The sequence below is a fragment of the Embiotoca jacksoni genome, unplaced genomic scaffold, assembly GCF_022577435.1.
Source record: "Embiotoca jacksoni isolate LCO1_2020_lvr unplaced genomic scaffold, fEmbJac1.0.p SCAF_21, whole genome shotgun sequence".
Classification (NCBI taxonomy): domain Eukaryota; kingdom Metazoa; phylum Chordata; class Actinopteri; family Embiotocidae; genus Embiotoca; species Embiotoca jacksoni.
Window position 1 is genome coordinate 9,831,222 of NW_027185352.1, and position 23,537 is coordinate 9,854,758.

The 23,537-nt window shown below is 42.9% G+C and overlaps 1 protein-coding gene across 1 annotated transcript; it reads right to left on the minus strand.

The window, feature by feature from the left end:
- Positions 1–2,101: 2,101 nt before the first annotated feature.
- On the minus strand, positions 2,102–22,530 carry mdfic (MyoD family inhibitor domain containing). The gene is made up of 5 exons (XM_069156838.1): positions 22,245–22,530; positions 21,726–21,889; positions 19,629–19,739; positions 7,354–7,749; positions 2,102–2,352 (listed from the first exon to the last, which is right to left on the minus strand). The coding sequence occupies exons 2-5, from the start codon at positions 21,820–21,822 to the stop codon at positions 2,102–2,104; spliced, it is 855 nt and encodes a 284-aa protein (XP_069012939.1). The 5' UTR covers positions 21,823–21,889; positions 22,245–22,530.
- Between the last annotated feature and the right edge of the window lie 1,007 nt (positions 22,531–23,537).

Consider the following 23,537-nt stretch of genomic DNA (forward strand, 5'->3'; position numbering starts at 1 on the left):
GTATGGTGTAAGTACACAACTATCTACTTTTTCTTTTAGATAAATTCTTCACATTATCTATGTAGTGTTTTCTTGACACTGTAGCCTGTAACAAACTTGTGGTTTGCGTTAATCATAAACATGAAAATGAGGTTCACTTTCCGCACGTTATCTGCTGAAGAGGTGCCTATCCAACCTTCTTATACGCACAACGGTGCCCCATTAAGACGAGCTGTACATGACAGCGCATTATCTTTGATGCCGTTAGGAAGGGACATTTTTTTGTTACCATTTAGTAAGCAGTGCTAATGAGGGCCAGCATTAAGTAGCATCACTTAAACAACATCAAAGCGGATCTGGAGGACAAGAAAATGACTCTGCTGGTGATTCACCATAAACTCATCTTGAGATACACAGAATTAAGGGACAGAGAAAAAAAAAAAAAAAAAAGGAGGAGAAGAAAACTGTCTTTACCCTGCATTAGTTTACCATTTCAACATGACAGTTCATGATTCCTTTTTTCTATTGTGAATCACTAGGCTGGATACTCAAAAGCCGCTTATATGGTAACTAGGGTCACCATTTTTTAATTCCTTATCACAGCCTTCACCAACAGAGTGCAGTTCAACAAGTCATGCTTCCACAGTATGTATGTAACATAGCATCACAGAAAAGACTTGTACTCGTATGCAGCTGACAAAGCCTTATCATTGACGGCTGACGTCAGATGAGGAAACATAAGCTGTGCACATTGTAGATGTTAATACAAAGTAGTATGCAGTGAGCTGTGATAGAAATGTGAGTATCTGCACTGTATTTCCAGTAAACCCAAGGCTTCAAATACTGACGAATCAGGAGATGTGAATGCCGAAACACACCAGCACCGAACGCCACTGTGCAACAAAGACTGAAACAGGTGTCTCAAACCTGTGTAGTGAATGAGTAGAGACTACTTGTTGAGTTCAAGAAATACAACGACATATACGCCCCACAACGTAAAGACACACATATATATACTGGCCAGCCATAGCTATGGATGTTGTCTCTTTTGGGGAAATGGGAAATCAAGGTTAAGCAGTGGGTGTCCACACATTATTTGAAGCTAATCTTTGGACATTCTTGAAAACATTGTTATCGTGTGATGTCTTCACAAACTGCAGCACGACACTCGAGTTCACTGAATTGTGCCAGTGTGTTTTCAGCTTGAGATGAGATTCCTCAATGAAATAATTTCATTAAAATTCCAGCTTTAAGTGCAATTTTGCAAACAATAGTGAACTTATCAGCAATTCTGTGCAGTTGTTTTCTGTAACAATAGGTCATTTAAGTTCAACACATTAATGCAAAAGCTTGTCCCTACAGCACCTTTACCTTTGGTGTCAGAAAGTAGAGCAGATAATGTGATGTCCTGATTCACCTCTGATATTTCAACAGTTTCAACTGTTCTACAGTAGATATGTCTAAAAGGAAGTCTGTGTCGCAAAACTACAGCTGTAATTTAGAATGTATGAACCATCACATGAACCTTTTACAGTGTCGTACAGTACTATGACTGCAACCTCAGTTTTTGAGCAAGTATTGAAGAAAAAAAACAAAAAACGGAATAAACGTTACCATTTTGTAGAGTGTACGCAGCATATCGGTCACCAAACTGTCTAAATGAAGGCAAAGGGAGATACAAGTAGACGGCATTCCTGATGTAACAATAAAAAACTTTAAAGTTAGGTGAGATAATACTTTTCCTCAATGGATAGAATGCTTTACAATACACTGAAGATTTAACTGACATGGTCATATATCAGGAGTTACTTCTTGCCCGCGCTGAGCTGGTTTTCATGGAGAAGCCCAGTGTCGAAATACATCTTTCAAAGCATGCTTTATTCAACCACACCGTACTACTTCACACGTACTGAAAAGATGCAAAATATAAGACCGACACACACAGACACACACACACACACACACACACACACACACACACTTTTTCTGCTGTCTGTTGCTGAATTGAAAGTGACAGCAGCAGCAGTTTCCTTCTATATTTTCATCCAGGGTCCACTTCAGCCCAGCAGAGGCACCGTGGTCCACACCAACACAACCCCCCCCCCCACCCCCACCCACCCCCCTATGTGGGGAAGCAGATGCCGCAGCACTCCATACAGATTTCCAGGCAATCTGAAGACTCGCAGCAGGCATCCATGATGCCGCAGTCCATGTCACAGGGGCAGTTGCAGTCATCGCCCAGGTCATCGGTGCCGCAGCAGCAACAGCAAGCCTCTGATGTGCATGCGCCGCACGAGGCCTGGGCCACCACCATGTTGCAAAGCGTCAGGAACTCGCAGAAAAGGCAGGCCAAGATGCAGTGAACGCAGCAGTCTGGGTCCATGTCAAACCAGTCAGGGTGACGAGTTGTGAAGTGACATAAATATGTGAATAAAATAAATCAATTAAAGAACCAAATGACACAAATGAAGCACAAAATTGTTTTAAATTCACCCTTTAAAAGTTAGAATTTACTTGAATTTCACAAAATATTTTGAAAAAGCAGTAAAAAGTGAGCCAGTGAGTTATGCGTGAACGGCAGGCCGACAAAGTACAGAGTAAGTATGTGGCGAAAGCGTGATGGCGTACCAAGCAGGGGGGGGGGCCGACGGAAATAAGAAAAATTCAAAGAAATGAATTCCTCTCCCGCAGTTTTGATTAACAGGCTGTTAAATAATTGTGGCATTATCATGCAAACTGCTAGGTTGATCAAACAAAGATGATTAGCGAAGTGCAGGAGTCTCTCCCTGGCAAATAGGTGAATTACTGCTGGCAATGCTCACACCTCTGATTAACATTTAACCTCCTCATAGGCCCTCTTCATGTGGCTGGTGGCAACTTCCAGCCTGTTGTTTCACAGCAATCAAGAGGTCCCCTTTAAGTTACTAATGTGCCCATTAACCACCAAAAGTCTGATTCTGAATGGATGAATTAGTAATAGGTTTCATTAAAATGTTACAATACTGGTTTGAATGAACAATGACATAGAACACAGAGACAGAGAGCTACCCTACAGTCCTAAATAGTTCCTGGTGTTCTTGAAACTATTGTCAAAAACAACCAGGTGCTCTTTCTAGCTCAAGCAGCTCTAGGATGTGCCCCGTGAGCAGCCAGCAGTGAGTGACAGTCAATGAGAGCCAGAGAGGAGTTGGAACAGGAAGGTAGCGTGACATACGCGAATCAAATCATGACTTTGATTTGATTCGCGTTTATGATGCGCGTTTTTGAAAATTGTACTTCCTGATTTCGGAGATCTGAGAAAATAAATTTAAATTTTTTTTTTAAAAAAGACTTATCATTTGAGAATCTTATATGCAGCCAGTTTTGATGTGTGAAAAACACAATCTCAACCGGTCACAAGAAATAGTCGAGATTGTGTCTTGCAGTCCGAGTTTGGCAGAAACTAAACGTAAACGTGGCACTTCATAAGAGCTTAAGTCAGTTTTTCCAAGTCGAGAAAAGTTTAATTTGAAATCAAACTTTTAAACGTGTTGGACACACACGCAAAACCAAAGTGGGTGTTACACAAGGTAAGATTAAATAAAGATTGATGATTCCTTGTAGCCTGCAGATATACACACATTTAAGATGTTATGTTGTCCTTAATCAGGCTTCTTCACACCAGAACTTCTGTTGTATGCGAGTCCCTAAACCACATTAAATATCCTTCTGTAAATGCGCCTTGGCACACACTCCTTGCAGCTTTCTCCTTTTTGAACCAAGGCCAGAGCAGCGCCACTGCTTTGGAGTGTTAAAAAAAGATATGATGTGGATGGATGCAGAAAAATAGCATTACAAACAGGGTACATTTGCATAACTTTCATCAGCTCATCTTGAGCTGTCAGAAGGGGCTGTTACTGATTGGGTTAGAGGGAAAGCGAAAGGAGGAGAGTGTGGAGGACGGAATGGGAAGGCAAGCTGAGGGCCGCTGAATGCTCATGTTTGATTAATCAAAGTAGAGGGGATTTTTTTTTTTTTTTTTTTTTTTTTTTTCCTAATTTTGCAGTGCTGAGGGCTGCAGAGCTGACCAGAAGCACCGGCTGACTGCGATACAAACAAGATAGAGAAGAGAACATGAAACGAGCGAGCGTGTGCGTACGTGTGTGTCTGCGAGGGTGCCTGAAGTTTGAATGCATCTTATTATCCTTATCTCGGGCCATAACACCTGCAGTGATGGAAGATGCATGAGAATAAATCCTTCACTATTGAACATGTGGGGTGGACATGCAGTAAACCGCTGTCGGGTAGATTGTGCATTTGTTTTATTCTGGCATAACACACACACACACACACACACACACACACACATACACACACACACACACACATACACACACATTCTGTACTGGCATCCACTGTAGTGCCATCTGGGCGCTTGAATGAAAGCAATAAACACTGCTCGGCCACAGCTTCATGCACAAACCCTCAAAGTTCAACCTAACAAAGTCTGAAGGACCCGGGGGAAGGGGGGGTGGGGGGTGGGGGGTTACCGCCATGCCAGCATTCAGAACGTAACAGCAGACTGCGAATATGATACAAACACAGTACATAGGCATTAAGCAGTGGCCAGCCATCTCAGCTATTCACTTGGATGTATAATTCAACACCAGCGATTAGTCTGGATCTTACAGAAGCCAGCAAGGAGGAGGGGGACGGAGGGAGGGGTGGGGGGGGGGGGGGTGGGGGGTCGTATACTGTACACAAGAGAGCCGGACCCAAGGCACATCTCCATGAAAACAGAGGAAGATAGACAGAAAGGCAGACAGAAACGGAGTGAAACCAAGCAACAGACAGACAGAGCAGCAGACACTGACAATGCTCCCGTTTAATGTCAGCGAGCGGAGATGAAGCCCAGAGTTTGCAGGGCCAAAAACAGCGTCCGGCGCCTCTGAGGAAATAGTTCGAGACATCTGGAAAGCTAACATCAAAAAAAGGGGAGCGGCATGACACAAAACAAGCTGGATGGGCCTCAGAGCAGCAAGCTGTGCAAAACATTCAAACTCACAAAAGAGGCAAAGAGGGAGAGAAAGGGCAAGATAGCTCGACAGTCAAAGATAAAGAGAGAGAGAGAGAGAGATCACACAAAGCCTTGGTGGCCATGGGAATGCACTGAAGGCACACATGGGCAAAGAGGGCAGAGGATGTGGGCTAGATAGTGAAGGTCCACCACATGCACTTAAAAACAAGTCTGTTTATAATGTATGACTGAGGGAAAAGTCAAAGCCAGAAGACTAGAGCCTACACAACACAACACACACACACACACACACACACACACACACACACACACACACACAAATACATCGAGGTTTACAGCGCCGGCATGGGCTTAAGTCTGCGCTCACGGCCTTGGCACGAAATCACTAAATGAGGCTAAAGCAGCTTTGAGACCTTAACTGATTACATACAATTAACAAAAACACAAACTGGATGACAAGAGTTGAGACAACGCACCCTGCCGAACAAAAGCAGTGCGGTAATGACTCATCAGAAGCTGTTGTGTTATCACAGATTGGCTATGGTGCCAACGGCATGTGCCAAGAAACACAGTGAGCAACAGAATCCCCAGAGTTGGCTCCTGCTAGCTTACGCCTTTTATTTCCTGTGTTCAGGGGTCTGTTTAGGAGGCTAATTTCACAGGCAAACAGATTATGTTAATCCATGTAAACAACAGTTTGGCTGCTTTCCGGGGGGAAATAAATAGTTGAGCGCGAACATATTGATTCTGAGAGCTCTCGCATCTGCAAATAAGCAACACAAGAGCAATAATGAGACTTGTTGAGCAGCTGTTGTTGTATTGTTTTTTTTTTTTTTGTACTCTCTCTTCTGTTCTCTCCCGGTTAAGACGTTGGAAAGACGATGTGTCTGGAATATCTCTGGCAGATGCTTCCCACCTTTACCCACAAGGTGTTGACGCGCGGGTGCTTTCTTGTGTAGTTCTTGTGCATTTCGATCTGATGCATATTTCAAGTAAAGCATCATCAAATAATGATCAGACTGCCCACTTTTCTCTTTCATGTAAACTCATATCTCAACCTGACTGCAGTGAATCTTTTAAAAACACAAACACATCCGAGTTTCCACCCTCACCTTGGAGTAAAGGGCCACATCAAAAACACAAAACCAGCAGAGCCCTGGGATCGGATGAATAAATAGGAACGGTCCGTCTACTTTAAAAAAAAAAAAATACGCCTAAACCGTCATATTGTCGGGGCTGCTGAAAGATAAAAGAACACACGCAAGTCCACAAACACGCGCACTGACGCATAGTCCAGTAGCTGGAGGAGGGAGGAGACGGGACCCTGTTAATGAGGGCCAGGGTGGTGGTGGTGGTGGTGGTGGTGACGGGATGTAGGGAGAGCCAAAAAGGGCCCAGAGAGGTGTGAGGGGCCGTGAGGGGCCCGAAGAAGGCTGGTCACGACTTTTAATAGGCACCCTGTGCTCTCAGGCCTTGTTAGACGGTCACACCTATCTCCCCAACGGAAAATGACCGGCCAGCCGCCTTCATTACTAGACTCACCTCAGCCTTGCACCTGACAACGTGACGGCTTCCCCGCATGGCAAAAGGACTCTCTGACTTGTTGTTAAAGAAAATAAAAGCCACACGGGTGAGATCAGATGTCATTTGCTTGACGTGAGTGATAAATATAAGAGGTCTTATACTGGCATCATTAAAAGGTGAGAGAAGGTAAGAATTTATTATCAATATATGACGAGGTATCGTTTCAGGAGCGCCTCTGAAGAATACCCTCATTTTGTTTGATGGTGTTCTCATTTCACTGTGCAGCTACAGATTAGAGATTACTCAGCCACGGGTTTCACTTCTTATCCTGACCAGGTCAGACAACGTATTTATATTTCCCTCCATGATTTAACTGGACAATATAAAAATGTTCATAATAGTAGACCAAAATGGTAAAACATTTTTTTTGTCAGTTTATGATTTTATGAACTGTACAACGTTCATGCGGTCTTTTCATTTGAGAAAAATAAAATGGACAGAAGTAGCATACACTTGATAAAATCATATGACAAGATAAAATCTTAACTGACAAAGTGTTTTGTCAAAGTGGTTGTTTATGAGGTGTTTTTTTAAGACTTGTATATTGTAATATTATTTAATATGATAAACAGGAGCTGTTATTTGAACACACTACAAATTAGTTTATAGTGATTAAATCCTGCAGCTTGAGGCATTCGGTTTATGAAGGGGCGATGCAAAGACAGAAGCATGCCAGCAACAGAGTGTTAGAGAAGTTAGTATGAGTATCAGTGTGTAACAGCTTATGCATTCCTTTACTTACTGTCAGTATTAGCCGCCGTGTGGATACTCACCCTCTGGTAAAGGAGGTTTCTGTGACCCCGTGGAACTGCCTTTGCTGCGTCGGCTGCTGTCGCTGTTGACCGACAAGCTGGATCTCAACTTTCTCTGCATCCTCTGTGACACCGGCGTGGACGGCTGCTTCCTGGGCTGCTCTGTCATCGCCGTGGTCGCTGCTGCTGCTGCGGCGCCCGGGCCTGACCCACCCACGGCGCTCGTGCTGATGTTGGCACCGCAGGAGCACGTCCGCGTGGCTCCGGAGCCACCGGCGCCCGGGTGGATTCCGTTGCCGTTACTCAGTGCGGGCGCGCCAGTGCTGCTACGGCGAAAGCCATTTTGGTCTCTGGCAGTGTCTCCTTCGGCCGGCTCCGAGCGCAGTGGCCTCGACGCGGACTCGGACCGAGGTTGACCTGGCGGGAAAAACAAAGCAGGAGGACGACATTTTTACTTGTGTTTAGAAAAAGGTGGGTGTGTGGATTCAGTACAATTACTTAAATCGGTATTTAAATGATTACATTTACACAAGTATTACATCGATCTTGCATTTGTTCAGCTGAAACACCTGCAAGGTTGTTGTTTTTTTTAAATATAAAACAATCAAATAAAACGGAATATTGAAAGACAACAGAAGACTGCTTGATTATGCAAATAGTATTTTTCATGTTAATGTGGAGGACAAAACACAGCCAAACTCTGAAGTATGAAAAAAGGAAAAAGGAAGTGGCGAGTTACTTTAATAACTTATTATTAATAGTGTCTATCTTTATAAAAAAGAAAAAGAGTTGTGGATCCGTATCAAGTCACTTGATTTTAGCTGAAAGAGAACTTTGTCTGCACTCGCTGCACCTTCACATCTTGTATTTTACTCGCATATCATATAAAGTCACCGTAGCCTGTGATGTTCAGTTTTTACAAACAGAAAGCAGTAATGGAGACACACCAGACTAAACTAAATCATTCTCAGCAAATCGTGCCACCGTTTCCTAACATGAGAAAATCGATCATATGGCAAACATTTCAACCAGGAATGACAGAGAGAAGCGGAGAGACATAGGAACCTTATATGTGACAGGATCACAGAAGCCACTGCTGTAGGCAGACAGACATTTGAGGGAGCAGCACCTCGGTGAGTTAAGACCGAGTGGGAGAAAGAGAGATTAATACAGTAAAAAGAGAAAGACAGCCTGTGATAGTGTACATATACAAAATGGCTGCTGTCTGCACCAGTAATGATCTCCTCTTCTCTGAAAGCTCAGAGATGGCCTCAACTAGTCTTTCTAAGTGCATGTGTGACAGCCACAGAAAGTCAGGAGACAGCGACCTGTCTGATAAGAAAGAAGAGGAAGGATGTGAGTGAGCAAAGGAGGTGGCATTTTACAGAGAGGAACACCTGCACATTCAGCTCTACTGGGAGTTATTCCTGCATTACCTTCCCTCCACATCAGAGCCACTGTGCATGTGCACACGCTGCCAGGTTTAGTGAATTATTCATCTCTTTTTAAGTTTGTCTGTGTGAACCATACTTATTCATTTTTTTTCCCCCATTACTTTCTTCACATGCATTGAATATATGTTGTCGTCACAACAACTGAACTTGAACTCTGCCTTATTTAACAGCTGTGTGCTACAAGCTCTGCTACAGGCGTATTTCAGTGTTACGCAGCTGTCCAAAAATCAACACATTTTCCAAAGTGGGCGCAAACATGGAGCTTAATATGATGCCGGTAATTTCTTTCCATCTCTATTTTCTTTCTGTCAGCTCACCAACAAGTGCAATTACGGTTAACAAGAGAAGGAGAGAGTGTGGGAATCGGGCTTTGCACTTTTTAACAACACATCACCCTGGGAGAGGCCGGACGTGAATGTGGATGTAAAACAAAGCAATTAAATACACGCACTAGGTTTTGCCTTCTCCTCATTCAGGCTTCTGCATGCTGCTTCGATAAACAAATATAGACTTTAGGGATCAGGATTCCATGCAATTTGAATTAGACAACTGGGTAGCACACGATAGAATTCATTATGCAGTGATTTAAGACCAGGTTGATGGATTCTCTTCTCCAAAAGACAAAAGCCTCGCAGCCTGCCCATGACAATGTGGGGAGGGACTAAAGCTTGCTAACAAGGAGGCTCGGAGTGGGCTACATCTGTTGCTGTTCTACAGTTTTACCCATGACAGCCGTAACGTGTTATGTTTTTACCTCGCATGTTTTTATTCAGTCTTGTGTATTTTTTTTTTTTAAAGCTTCAAAAACTAACTATAAAGAAAGCTCAAAACACACCCAGTCAGGTTTACAGCACATCAACAGATGTTTCCAAATGACATTATTGATATATCCTTTTCTTCACTTTAATTGATTCCCCACATGTAGCAACATATTTTGACGACAGTTCTTTAACAAATCAATCACGCGTACCATCTCGCATAATAACAGTTATTTTCCGCGTTTAAGTTAAGCGAACAGACCGCTCTGAAATACAAACAAACGTTCGGCCTTAAAAAGGCCAAAGTAGACTGGGAGGCATAATTACCTTTCTTTTTGAGGAAGTCAAGCTTTCAATTTTGCCAAAGTATAAATAGTTATTAAGAAACCACCACATAAAAACCAGAGTACATAAGCGGTGACTCTGGTTTCTGACACACAGCAAAGCCCTAAAAAGTGGTTCAAGTCTGAGGAGTGGTGCACGTCAGTGGCAGGTTCTTGGATAGTCTGTACACAGTCGCGGTCTTTATTTTTATCCCGATGAACATGGCGACCAAGATTAATGGACACAATGGGGTAATATTCATAATCATTGATCATAATAATGATGATACTGTCAAAGATGGCAATGACAGACTTGTACAGTCACCATCCGACAAATGGAGCGATAATGAGAAAAAGCAGAAATCAGTAAGTCCCGTCAGAATCGTGCTGCACTGGTAACCTGGGTATCAAAAACTTTCACTGTGCATGCGATGCCAACACAGCACTTGATTAGTAGGTACTCACCGTAAACCTGCATACAATAAAATAGGTTATGGAAAAAGCTATTATTCCTGAAATGCACTTCAAACAGCCGATTGCAATACATTATTTAATGCAAATTAATCACACTGAACTTACCTAAATTATAGTCATTTTAGAAGTGTGCATTCCACTTCATTTACAGTGGACTTTGCACAAGATTAGACTTCATAATTTCAAGGTAATATAATGTAATGAAGTTTTTGAACATATAGTTTGATTCCACATAAAGCTAAATTATGCAAATATGAGCCGAGCCCGTTCATAAATCCTGACGGACCAACACCGCTACTACATTATTCCTACAACACGGCAGGAAACACAAACCAGCATGAAAAAATTGAGATGTACAAATCTCAGAAAGTTCAAAAAAAAAACAAAAAAAAACACAAGTTGTGCGGTTTCCACGAGCGTGCGGAAAAGGGTTGGTGTCCTAAGCTTACTGAATGAACACAGCCTGACAGGTTGCATTAAAACACCTTGTTTTGGAGGAAGTACTGGACACACACACACACACACTTCAAATTGGACTTGTAACTGCCCTATTTCTAGCATATCAACAACTGTTGAGAGTGTACATTTGTAGTTGAATAAAACATGGTATTCCCCTACACACGCTGTCACACACATCACAGGGGAAACTAGGGGGTGAGTGGTTCTTGACTGTCTAAGCAGCATCCCAATTTGGTCCCAGCTACTAGTAGCTGACAGCCTCAAATATCTGGGGAGCATTTTTAAAAGGCCAGTGTTTGATGGATTCATGAAGAACACACAAATATAATTGCCATTTGTCACCGAGTCTTCAGTGACTGCGCCACACAGGGACCGAGCGGCGGAGTGCCTGGAGAGAGCTGGGGCTGCACCAGAGCTGCGTGGGGGATCGCTCTGTATGTAAAACTGAGTATATAAACACCTCCATTTTTGTCACAGAAAATAGGTCCTACAGGAGGGAACTGGAAATTGCACCCAAAAGACAGGATATATATATAAATATATAATATATAGGCCTACTGGATATCACACGCACGCACACACACACACACACACACACACACACACACACACACACACACACACACACACACACACACACACACACAGCCAGGCAGGCCTACCAATAAGGAATATGAATATCAACTAAAACAAAGCTGTAAAAACAAAAATTTTAAAATGAAAATATAACAAAGGTCAAACAGGGCAGTGCGGTGGTTCTCATTTGCACGCCACGACATGGAGAGTCGCAGGTAAGGCATAGAGCGGATTGAACAATCACACAAGCTCTGTGTTTCTAAAGCTCAGTCCTTTTTATTATTAATGCCCCTGAGACAGAGAAACAGGGGGAAGACAGACGGAAGGTGTTTGCCGAGGCTTATTAGAACGCCCATCATGGAGAGCATACAGTTATTCAAATGTCACATCATTCCCACCAAATAAACACCACAACCCAGATCTTGTAGTCATCTCCTAATCGCCCTCATTACACAATGCTACGAGTTTGTGAGTTAACACCGAGTGGAATTTGTGAGCGGAGGAGGCACCTTTAATTTTTTGTGATGAGCCTCCAAACGGAAAAAAACGGGCAGAATAGGCCGTGGCAGTTAGCTCTGAAATGCTAATTCCACTAACACAGCCGGTGTTTTGTTTATCTTTTGGTGCCTCGTGTTAGAAAAACATGTATATTTTCTGCTCGACTGGCCGTGTACCTGCATGATTGAAATGCTAATTTGTAAATGTGCAATGACCTAGCCAGACTCCTCTTACACCACCACCACCACCACCACCAAACCCCCACCCACCCACCCACCCCACACCCTACCTCCTCCTCCTCTCTGCCAAAACAGCCTGAGGTATCATCTCTCCTCCTAACAAACAGCAGTCTGTGGAACAGCCCCTGCCTTTCAATCCAAAGGGATATATTTTCTCATTAGAAATTATACATCTTCCCTGTCCATATTTATAGACGCAAAACCAGGGGAATTATACTGCAGAGAGAGTGAGAGGGACACACAGAGAGAGGAAAATAGTACAATGAATGTTATTACAAAAGGGCTCTGATTGAAATTTTCCTTGGGCATATCAAAGCCTCGTTTACCGTTTGACCTTCTAAACTCCGGGACAAGGACTTTCTTTATTGTCTAGAAGGACGAGGTGGAAAGAAACAGACAAGTGATCAGCATTCAAGTGTCCCATAACAACAACAACAGCAACAACAAAATAAACAATGACCACGCGATTAGTAATTAGTAATTAGAAATGTTTGGCAGATATCGGTGGTGTAGAAGGGGAGCAGCGTCAACGTCAACTGGCAATCAAGAAGTAGCGTTTGATTCGAAAATTAGACCCCCGTAGTGTGACGACGTGGGTGCCGTGAAAAGACGGCGGTCCCGTCTTGGGCGTTTACACGGAGCGGACGGCGACCTGACAAAAGCTAACCGAAACGTCACTTGTTCCAACAGATGTGAAAAAAAGAATGCGACTCTGCGCATCACACCGCAATCCTGGTCCTGTCAGTTCATACAGAGGCACACACTGTTTGGTATTTATCCAAGATGAAATGGTGATGATGATGATGACCGGTGAGGGAAAGCTAAATTACCTGCTCTGATATTGGATCCTCATCAGCAAAAGTGACAAGCCCTGTGTGTGTGTGTGTGTGTGTGTGTGTGTGTGTGTGTGTGTGTGTGTGTGTGTGTGTGTGTGTGTGTGTGTGTGTGTGCAACAGAACTCTATTAACTGTCTTCACCCGTCAAGGCTGATCATATTGCATAGCATATCATTTAAACATGAAACATCACAGTCTTGTCTGTTTTTCTATCCCGTTCCAGGACAGTCGGTTGCTGTTGCTCAGCTGGTTTTCAGAGGTCGCACGCTTTTTTTTTTTTTTTTTTTTTTTTCCCCCACCTTGTTTTAATTCTCTGCGACAGTCATTCAAATTTGACTCCTCCAACCTACGAAACGGGAAGTGACTCGTGAAGACATCGCTTAATAATATTTCAAACCCACCTCTCTCACCCCCCCCCCCCCCCCCCCCCCCCCCACCACCACCACCACCATCACCACCGCCGCTGCCTCTACCTCACAAAAAAGGGAAGCAGGATGTCGGAGATTTACCAATTTCAAATTTTGCTGCTGATTTGAGTGGAAAAAATAACCCCCTCGGACCTTGTTCTGCTTAATTACATTTTACAGCAGCGAAGGCATCTTGAAAGACGAGAGCTTGATGTGACGACATGATACTCTCTCAGCGCACTCAGCGGTAAGGTGTGTGTGCAGGGGGTGGGGATGGAGGGTTGGGGTGGGGGGGGATGGGGGTGGGGATGGGGATGGAGGGTTGGGGTGTCATCAATTATTCTTTGATTTCAAAATGGAACATTTTCCCAGATTAATATGTTTGACTGCTATCTAAATCATTGAAACCTCCAATGAGATGCCATTTTCTCTTACATGAATCATGTTGAGAGGGAAGTCATTCCCACTCAGCCCCCACCCCCCACCCCCACCCCCCCACGCTCCGGCCACAGAAGTCTCCGGTCTGCACTGTTGTGTGGAATTTGTCACGGTGCTAATTTGAGTGCCACTAACGCAGCAGAACGGAAGGAGCAAGAAGTGTTCAAAGCCGTACAACCTGACTGCCGTGGAAGACACTAAATGGTGCCTTTTTTCCTCTACCTCTCCTCATTTCCGAGATGAATTTGTACGAGCCCGTTTCTGCATTAAGCTTTGTCAAATGCCTTTCATTCTCCTTCATCTGTTTCGTGCCATCCAAGAGGGGAGAAAGAGTGGGGTACGAAGACAGCCGAATGCACGACTGCAGTATCTTTAAAAAGCTGCACATCTTGCACGGATTTAGACTTTACACGGCTAGCTACCGCAATTTCTCGAAAGATCAATTATGACGTGACTCAGAGCAGGCCTGAGGGAGCTGCCAGGCTTCATACTCCAAAAACGTGCTCCACCCTCTCCTCGCTGACGACTCAAAACAAAAACGGAGCAACAGAGCCGGAGTGAACGGGGGGGAGGGAGGGGCGGGAAATCGGGGTATTTTCAGTTTCAGTTACATCGATGACTCAAATATTCCACCGGCTTCAAAATCTCCTCGCTGAAGTAGAAGTTCCACAGGAAGCTCACTCGTTTGAAAATCAACGGCAGGCGCGCAGACATGCACATGCGCACGCCCGTACTTGTAGACACATATGAAAGGCACACGCATGCAAAACAGCAGACGCAGAAACAACTCCACGCGCCAAATAAGCTCGGTGTGCTCCTACGGAAGGCCCACTCACACGGCCGATACTGAAGTCAGAGATGAGGATCTGGCAGTAAAGTTACCACTCCCTAAGAGCCAAAATACAGCCGAGGTCTGTCTGTGGGTCAGAGAGGGGATAGACAGTCTATCAAAATACCCCCACACCCAGTTCCTTTATTTGCTCGGTATCAATCTCAGCATTAACCCTCTGCTAATGGGACAGCTGTGGGTCAGCGCCTCGCATCTTCGGGATGCCAATCAAGGCCTTAAGCTGAGAGATCAGCCTTTGGGACAGAGGTGCTCGTCTGCCTCTGAGTGGCTTTTAAAACACAGAGACGCCTGTATCGATTTTAGCTCTAGCCTGAAAGCGGGGTGTGTGTGTGTGTGTGTGTGTGTGTGTGTGTGGGAGGGGAGGGGAGGGGGGGTGTTGGTGGTGGTTGTGTCAGCTGTGGCTGTCTGCGCGTCTGGACGGGAGCCAGCTCCTGGTCCCCCCGGTCACCCTCCGCTGATCAGGGGGCCTGACAGAATGACCTAGCAGAGAGGCGCTGAACCTGCAAACACGAGGGGGCACGGAGTTGGAAGCTCGAGGGGTTCAGGGCTAGCGGGGGCAACATCGGCAGAGATCTCGGTAATAGAAAAGGGTTTTAACCTTAATGTTGGAGCCAAAACCCTGTTAGAGGCCAAGTAATCCCCCCCCCCCCCCTGCACTGCTCTCATTTGAACTAGCTGATTTTTTATTTATTTTTATTTTTTTCTATCTCCCCTTTTGGCGAGCGGCTTGTGAAAGGCACTGACACCATCATATGTGGCACTGGTTAGGGAGGTGGTAAACATGAGCCAAGCACTCCTCTAGCTGACCTGTGCTGTGCTGTACTAAACATGCAGGGCATATAAGGCAGGTAAGATGAAGAAGCCCGTCTTCTTCATCTTGCATTATAACGCTACATAAGTTTATAATACTACGCAAGCCACAGTTTTACCTGGCAGATGTGCAGTGATGGAAAGTATTCAAGTAATTGCACTTTAGAACAGTTTGAGATACTTCTACTAAACCGTATTATCTATTCCAACTGAATTAACATTCAAAAAAAATGTGATGGCATCATTACAACTTTGCATTAAAAAAAAAACACACATAAAACACACAAAATACGGTGAATTGTAAGCCAACAATATACAAAATAGTTAAACGCTGCACACCATCAGTAACTACAATATTAAATTGCTGCATCGATGTAAATGCAACTCATTTGGTTGATTTTATGTACTTTTCTTTTTGGGACAGTTGAGTATTTTTAATGTGGTATAGCTTCTTTCATTAAAGTAAAAGATCTAAGAATTTCCTCCACCGTTGCACATATGTGCTGCACAAGAGCTATTTAAACAAAGAGGTCAGTTGGTGTTAAAACGAATGAAAGATTTCTCTGAAGATCCAAATTCTCTTTTTAATACGGGGGGGGAAAAAATACACTCTTTCTCCACAATCAAAATCCGTATATTGCCTTGTATCTTATGTGCACTTAAAAGACTGCAGTCCATGAATTGAGGTATGCATATCTAATCATTTGGCTCAAGTATTTGGAATATCTTCAAAAAAAAAAAATTAACAGTGAATAGTCTCGGGCACTTTGGGTAAAATATGCTAATTACCACACTTGAAATTTCCCATATGAAATCTATCTGCACCAAGACAATGAGAAAATAATTACAACAGAGGTAGAATTACAATGGCCATTTTAATCAACCCCTACACTAGCATTTCACCCTATTTATGCAGTTTTTGATTCCATGACCCACTGGTAAGTAATCACTTGAAAATTACAGCTCAGTTTATAATAGGTCTATGCTTTAGACACATTATTTCTACAGAGACAGGGCTCTGAGGATTACAATAAAGATATTAATCTTGCATAACAACAATCATCATGCAGATTCTAACGCTGAAAAAACATTCTGGGAAAAGGAAACTGACATAAGGTTAAAAAGTCTTTAAGTACTTCAGGCACTTTTGGAAGACACAAAGGGCGTAGCATGAGCATGTTGATTCAATACCTGGGCAGCAAAAACATGTTTCAGTGCTGATGATGAAAATGATGATGAAGAAGCACTTGCCCTGTGTTTTATCTTTGTCTAACTCCAATAACAGCCTGGTAACCAAAACTTTATAGTGTTGTATATAAATCTAGATTGTTGAATCTTTTCTGCCCAGACAGGTGAAAGTATGTGACACTATCCCATTAAACAATCCCTTTACCGCATTTATTAGGGGTCACAAAATTCACTTCCAAAAGGTCAATTGTGCACACAAGTAATAACCTTGAAGGTGTGCCACCAAAGAGCCAAATCAGAGATTCACACAAAGGCCAGACTAATGTCTTTCTTTAAAAAAAAAAAAAAAAACGAAAGAGAGTCATGTTATTTGACCTTCTTTTCTCACGACAGAATTTCCCTGAGATAAAAAAAAAAAAAAAAAAAAAAAAAAAAAACAGACCTGTTCTTCAGAAGCAAGTAAGGTCATCTTTATCAACCACAAAAGCATAGAAAAAGTATTTGACAGTCTGGTGAATAATGTGATTATTAAACTCCTAAAAGTGGTGCTGGGTGGTAGCAATTTATTTCAAGGCAGGGGCTGGAGAGGCAAGGCCCTGTTTGCAGGAGATATCAGCTGCTTGAAAACCCAGAACGGTCTCTTGAGGAATGTCTGTCTCCCCCACAAGATTCTCCCTCCTCCACCAGGATGGCAGAGCCTCAGAGGAACTGTGCACTGACAAAGGCCTTACAGGAAGGGCAGAATTGTACTTTTTTTTTTTTTTTTTGGTCTAACAAGCCACAGTGCTTGACAATCTTGTGAAAAATCTGACTTCATCTTGTTTTATCCATGCAAATTTTAATACTCAAATTTCATAAATCCAGCTTTGGAGTCACAGCTTATGATAATTTTTTGCAGCTGTGTGTCAACACAGTGTTTATTATACTTTCCTCTAAATGCGTTCTGTTTTTCATGAAGTTCATTTAAGTTATTGCAGAACCACAGCCATGTTTATGTTCCTGTTTTAAGGGGGCCCACTGATTAAATAGACAACTTGTCAAAGTAATGTTATCATTACTGATATAGGATCTGTGCTGTTATTACAACATTACAATGGGCTTCCTCTTGTTCTGAAAAGTTGCCGTCCACAAGCTTTAAATTGGACAGCTGGGGGGGGGGGAAGAAAAAAAACAAAACAGTGGGGCCTGGGATGTAGGCCGGCAGATGATTTCTTATTGATTTCCTGTTTCTGTGGTGAAGAGGGCTCTCAATTACCCCTGCCGGAGAGCAGATTGGTCCCCTCAACAAAACAAAACCACAGTAAGAGTGAGAGGGTCTATGACATAAATAGGTTAAGTCGCCCCATATATGAATTTCCAACTCTGATTTAACCACAAACAGACACAGGTGCATAAAACTTTCACAAAGACTATAATAGCAGAAACTTGGGGTTTTGCCTTTATTTGACATGACTGTTTCATGTTCATGTTCTCTCAGAAGACATAGGATCTCTTCCCTGCTCTAAAATTTCCTTACTTGTGTGTGTGTGTGTGTGTGTGTGTGTGTGCGTGTGTGTGCGTGTAGCACAAAGAGAGAGAGCCTGTGTGTGGATGTTGGGGGGAGCGACATCAATTACAACGCAAAACTGTTGTCACAGGGGCTTATCTGCTGTGATAAAACAAAAGCATGCCTCCCTCCCGAAGTGAAACACTCCACACACCTGACAAGCTAGAAAGACCTCTTGACAGAAAATCTTTTTTTTTTTTTTTTCCCCCTTTTTCTTTCTCTTTTCCATGCTACTTCAGTAAACAAGTCATTAAGCTTAATACCAAAAAAAAAAAAAGGCAGGGAAAGGTGCCCTGAAAAAGTTAACAGCCCTAGAAACAAAAGGACTGTTGTCAAAAACTGTGTCAAATGAAAACCCAAACCTTATTATTGCTCGGCACTTACATGGATGGAAGCAATCAGCAGCTATTAGCCTATGTTGACACATCTCACTCCCTCGGAACAATGAAACACATACACAATGCTTTTAGCCAGTTTCATTATGTGACCTGCAATCCATCTCTCAGTATCAAGTGAAATCACTGAACAAAAGTGGATACAGGTTTAATTAGACGTGCTAATAATAACTTAAGCAGTTCCACGACAAAAAATGTTTCCTAAAACCTTGCTGTGCACGACATTTGCATAAAACTGTGTGATTAGTTCAGAGTTACAATAGAGGCTTACAAAGTTCCCCGAGTCAAAAAAAAACCAACAGATTATGAACATCCAGAAAAAAAGCCGAGCATCACTGTATAATCTAAAACGCATGCTGCTAGTTGGATAGAAAATGAGGAGGAACAATACGCCACCGCAATGTTCTGAATGTGACTGCGAGCTCGATTTAACCGAAGACGCTGTTCAACAGAAAAACGCCGCGAGCAGCTGGCACAATTCTGCTCCAAAAGGTAAATGTTTGGTGCCGGGTTCAAACATTGTGGCTAAGATTCAATCAGCCAATGCCAGAACCACAAACAGGATTTCCCCACTTCCAAAACACAGGGCTGAGGGCTTGGAAGAAGTTAAAATGGAAAAATAAGCCAAGCCGTGGTCATTATGTCAGAATAAGAGCGCACGCATGTTCCCACTCACCTGCCAGGAGACCTCGGCGCTATCTTGATATTACTTTAATTGGAAACACTGGAGCTAATATTTTCATTGGCCAACTGACCCTGCCTCATGCGTGTACACTCTGCAACTGTCATAACAACAACTATCCTTGACAGGTGGAGCGTGTTCATGGAAACGGGTGAAATTATAGCCGTTTCCATGTTAAATAAAACATCGTTAAGCACTTACTGCAGTTGAGCTTAACCATCCCACCGTCCGGGCAAAATGTGTTAATCGCTTTCACTCGCTACAATTAAACAGCTCATTGTTGTTTATCATTAAAAAAAAAAAAAAACAACACCGAGATGTCCTGCTGTCCGCCCACAGCTTTCCCAGATCGTTAAAACTTACTTCTTACGGGCTCGCAGTAATTCGGCTTCTCCTCCGTCACGTGACTTTGTCCTTCAGCGGGCGGTTTCCTGGGAGGCGATGTTCTTCCCGACGAGTCACTGTCACAAGCATCTGGGGGCACAAGAATTGAATGTTAGACACGGTTGACGAGGGACAACCCGCAAAAGTTAAGCCACAAAATGTCGCGCTTCGGAGCGAGTTACAGACGCGGCTTCGGTTGTTTAATTTAAATGTTGTCCCATCACAGCCTCAACTGTTCTAAATGAATACAGCCATTCGTCCAAAAAAACGGATGTAAACTTTTACTGTCAGGTTAGCCACGGCGGACAAAATATCAGGGACAGCCGGACGAGCCAGGAGGTGCAGAGGCTGCTCTTCCTATTTTTGCCAGAAAAAAAAAAAAAAAAACAGGCCACTGGCAAACTGCACAACATGGTGGGGCGGTTCAGGTGAAGGCCCTGCCAAAGCTCTGGATCTCATTTTCTCTCCTTGTGCTCTACCTGCCAAGCTTCTTTTCCTGCCATAAAGGCTGCATTCATCTAAATTGGAAAAAGCACGCGGGCGAAAACTCTCTGGATCTGATAGCTGCGCAAAGACACGAGACAGTTTCACTCATCTCTTTCAGCCCGGTTTCTTGACCCTCCAGACTCACCGAGACTTCACTCATCGCACACTGCCGCTTTGTTCAGTAAATAAACCTTCCTCTATTCACTGGTTTTGGTGCCAGACGCCTGCTCATAGACCGCAGTTTTTTGTTTTTTTTCTCAAAGCCTGAAAGTTTTTTTGCAGTGGAGTTTAAGCCAATATTGCCGTGCTCCTAAAGGAAAAAAAAAAAAAAAAAAAAAATGGTGAAGAATGATTCAGCAAACCTAACAATCACGTTTACCAAAGATGTGCCTCAAAGCTACAACACCCTCTGTTTGTAAGCAGTGATGGATGGTTGAGCGGAGCACATGAGTGCAGGCCAGAAGCTGCAGACAGACATGGCAACATATCTCAGCTTTGGAGCTGATGTATGGCGGCAGCAGTTGCGTTAGCAGCAGTACTGTGTGATGCATCGCAGTATTTAGTGATCACAGTTAGAAATAAATTGGTCTATTCTCAGTACATCCACAGTCCCCTGAGAGGGGAAATCTAGTCTTAACAGCAAGTGCCTTTGAAGGTCCAGCGAAAATCCATTCACAATCCAGCAGCCTCGGTGATTGCTTACTTTGTCCTACTTTACTATTTTTTGACAGTGCCATAATGATGCTTGGTATAAATAGGATGGTTAACGGTTCATTGCTTGTTTGAAGAAAAATGAAAAGGGGGTGTGGGAGTAAGCTTATTTTACATGTGATAATCTTAGGGGCAACTAGAAAGTTAATTAAAAACTATAATTGGCTGTGGTTTCTGTTAATAGTCACCAGGGCGTTTCTTCAGACTTTATTGAGGAAAAAAAGCACAAACATTATCAAGGCTTAACGCTGGCGAACAGATACTGATGCACACTAAAAAGTCGCATGAATATAATTTAAAAAAAAAAAAGACAAGGCCGAGATTGTCCCAAGCAGACTGATGAATGCTGATGTGGTGCACCAGTAATCTGTTAATGCATTCACTGACTCATCGTCTATGTTTGCTCTTCAGACCGGTTCCTCTCATGTTCGACATTGCAACTTCAATAACTTCGTGACGGAACATGTCACTTGGTTACATGTCACAGCTCCCTTTCATTACTTGGGCACTGGCAGCACGAAGGCAAAAAAAATTTTTTTTTTTTAAATTACAACCCATAAACATTCACGGGAGAGGACTTCATGTACACATGAGCCACGCAGCATATAGAAGGGATGTCTTAAATGTTAGGAGTGCTTAAACCGAGACATTTTTTTTTTTGGCTTGTGGACTACAAGAATCTGGATGACAGATGCAATGAGGTTTTATACTTTATACTCGCTACCACTAAAGGAAAGGCCCTCTGAGACTCTCTCAAAGCCCCCCCCCCCCCACCCCCACCCCCCAAAAGAAGCTCTCCAATGACTTTGGGACCCCCCCAAATTGAACTTTTGTCTATCAAATGCAAATTGATGTATGACCTGTCCTGCGTTCCCTTACCGTGAGAGGCTGACAGCAGGGGACTTGTCTCTTGTTGCCCAGGGCCCTTTCCTGGCCCTGCCGGCCCATCCGGGGGAAGGACAGTCTCCTTGGACATGAGACAGGCGTCTTTTTGGGGAAAACACGCAGCAGAAGAAGTTCCTCCCTTTCCTCAGCCTTCAGTGCTGTGAAAACCAACGTCTCATCGTCAGCACAGGCTTGAAGACACAAAGCAACACCGTGCAGGTCTTTTTGCTCAACTTGAGAAAGTCGTCTGCTTATTCAAACACACCGAGAAAGTGACGTCGAGCTCCAAGTAAAAAAAGTTAGTGGAAATTTCCCTTCCCTCGGTTTTTTTTTTTTTTTTTTTCTTTTTTTTTTTTTTTTACATAAACTTTCTGAAAGACTCTACACGCTTGCCTGCTTGTCCACACACTCACTTTTCTTTATCAAAAAAAAAAAAAAAAAAAAAAACGAGGACTTCTTACCAAGTGTTGTTTCCAGCTGAAGCAGACGTAATGTTTATAAATCTTAACTTACCTTTCAAACATGTCAACTCCCTCGCTTCAAATCTGACTTATTCCCATCCTTCCTTCCTCCAACTATTTCCCCGAGACGTTAGGAAGAAGAAATGTATGTTAAAAAAAAAAAAAAAAAAAAAAAAAAAAAAAAGGAAAACTGGGTGAAAGAATAACTTCGTGTCTAAAAACTTTTTCCGTAACTTTATTTGGCCGCGGTGCCCCAGTCCAACTTTGTCCAGATGTTGTTGACGTACTAAGACTATCAACAATAACCCTCGCGACGCTTTTGACTCTCAGTGGCGGTTAGTTTACTGACGGTGGTTGCGTCTCAAACATTTCCATCATTTCCGGATTCCTGCAGTACAGCCAGTGAAGCCGCTCTTGCTCTCCCTTCGCTTCCCTTGGCGGCAGACAGGAGAATAGAGCCCTCCCTAAACATGTGTCCTCTAAAATAAATAAAACAATAAAAATAGAAAAATGTATTCTAAATACATTAAATATTCCAGTCGATGTTCTTTTTTTTTATTTATTTATTTTATTTATTTTTTTAATGTAGGCAAATCTTTTAAAGTAAAACTGACGTAGTTCTGATTTGAATAATTGTCAGAATACATTTAGTGAAACCTACTTTGGGATTAAAACATTAAATGCAGGTGTTTTCAACTTTAAAAAAAAAAAAAATGGTGGGCCTCCTTTGCATCAATTTGCTTATTTGTATGACATTTTACATAATAGGTAAACCGTTTTTGGGGGGTTGAAAAGCCTTTTTTTTTTACACCAGACATTTTGACTTTTTCAGAGAAGCACAGGTATGAGGAATTTCACTAATGAGGGCTCAGTTCCATACAGTGCTGCATTATGCAGAGATTGTGATACACCAAAGCCCTGGTACTGACTCACCTCAATGGAATGCAGTCATCAATGAGGCTACACCTGTGCTTTTGCTGCCATGACACACCAAACTGCCTGCTGTGAAGAAAGCAAGGTGGACCTCAATATATCAAAACTTTAAAAAGCTTTTGAACATTTTGCTTATATGAAGTCAGTCAGTGACATTAAACAACACCATCAATAGTATTCATTCAAAAGTGGAATGATATTTGTTTGCCTTGATGTTGAGGTCCTGGAGACCCTATATCCTCTTCTGCAATGCTCAAAACATACTGATTGGTTTTATCAGCTTGATACTTCATTACTTCTCAAAACTTTATTGGGATGTGTTCCAAACAATGCCGAGCTAATGACTCATACTCGCTACAGAGAACGTCACATTACTTCTGTTTGCGGTCCGAGTGGGCCTCCCACTGTAAAA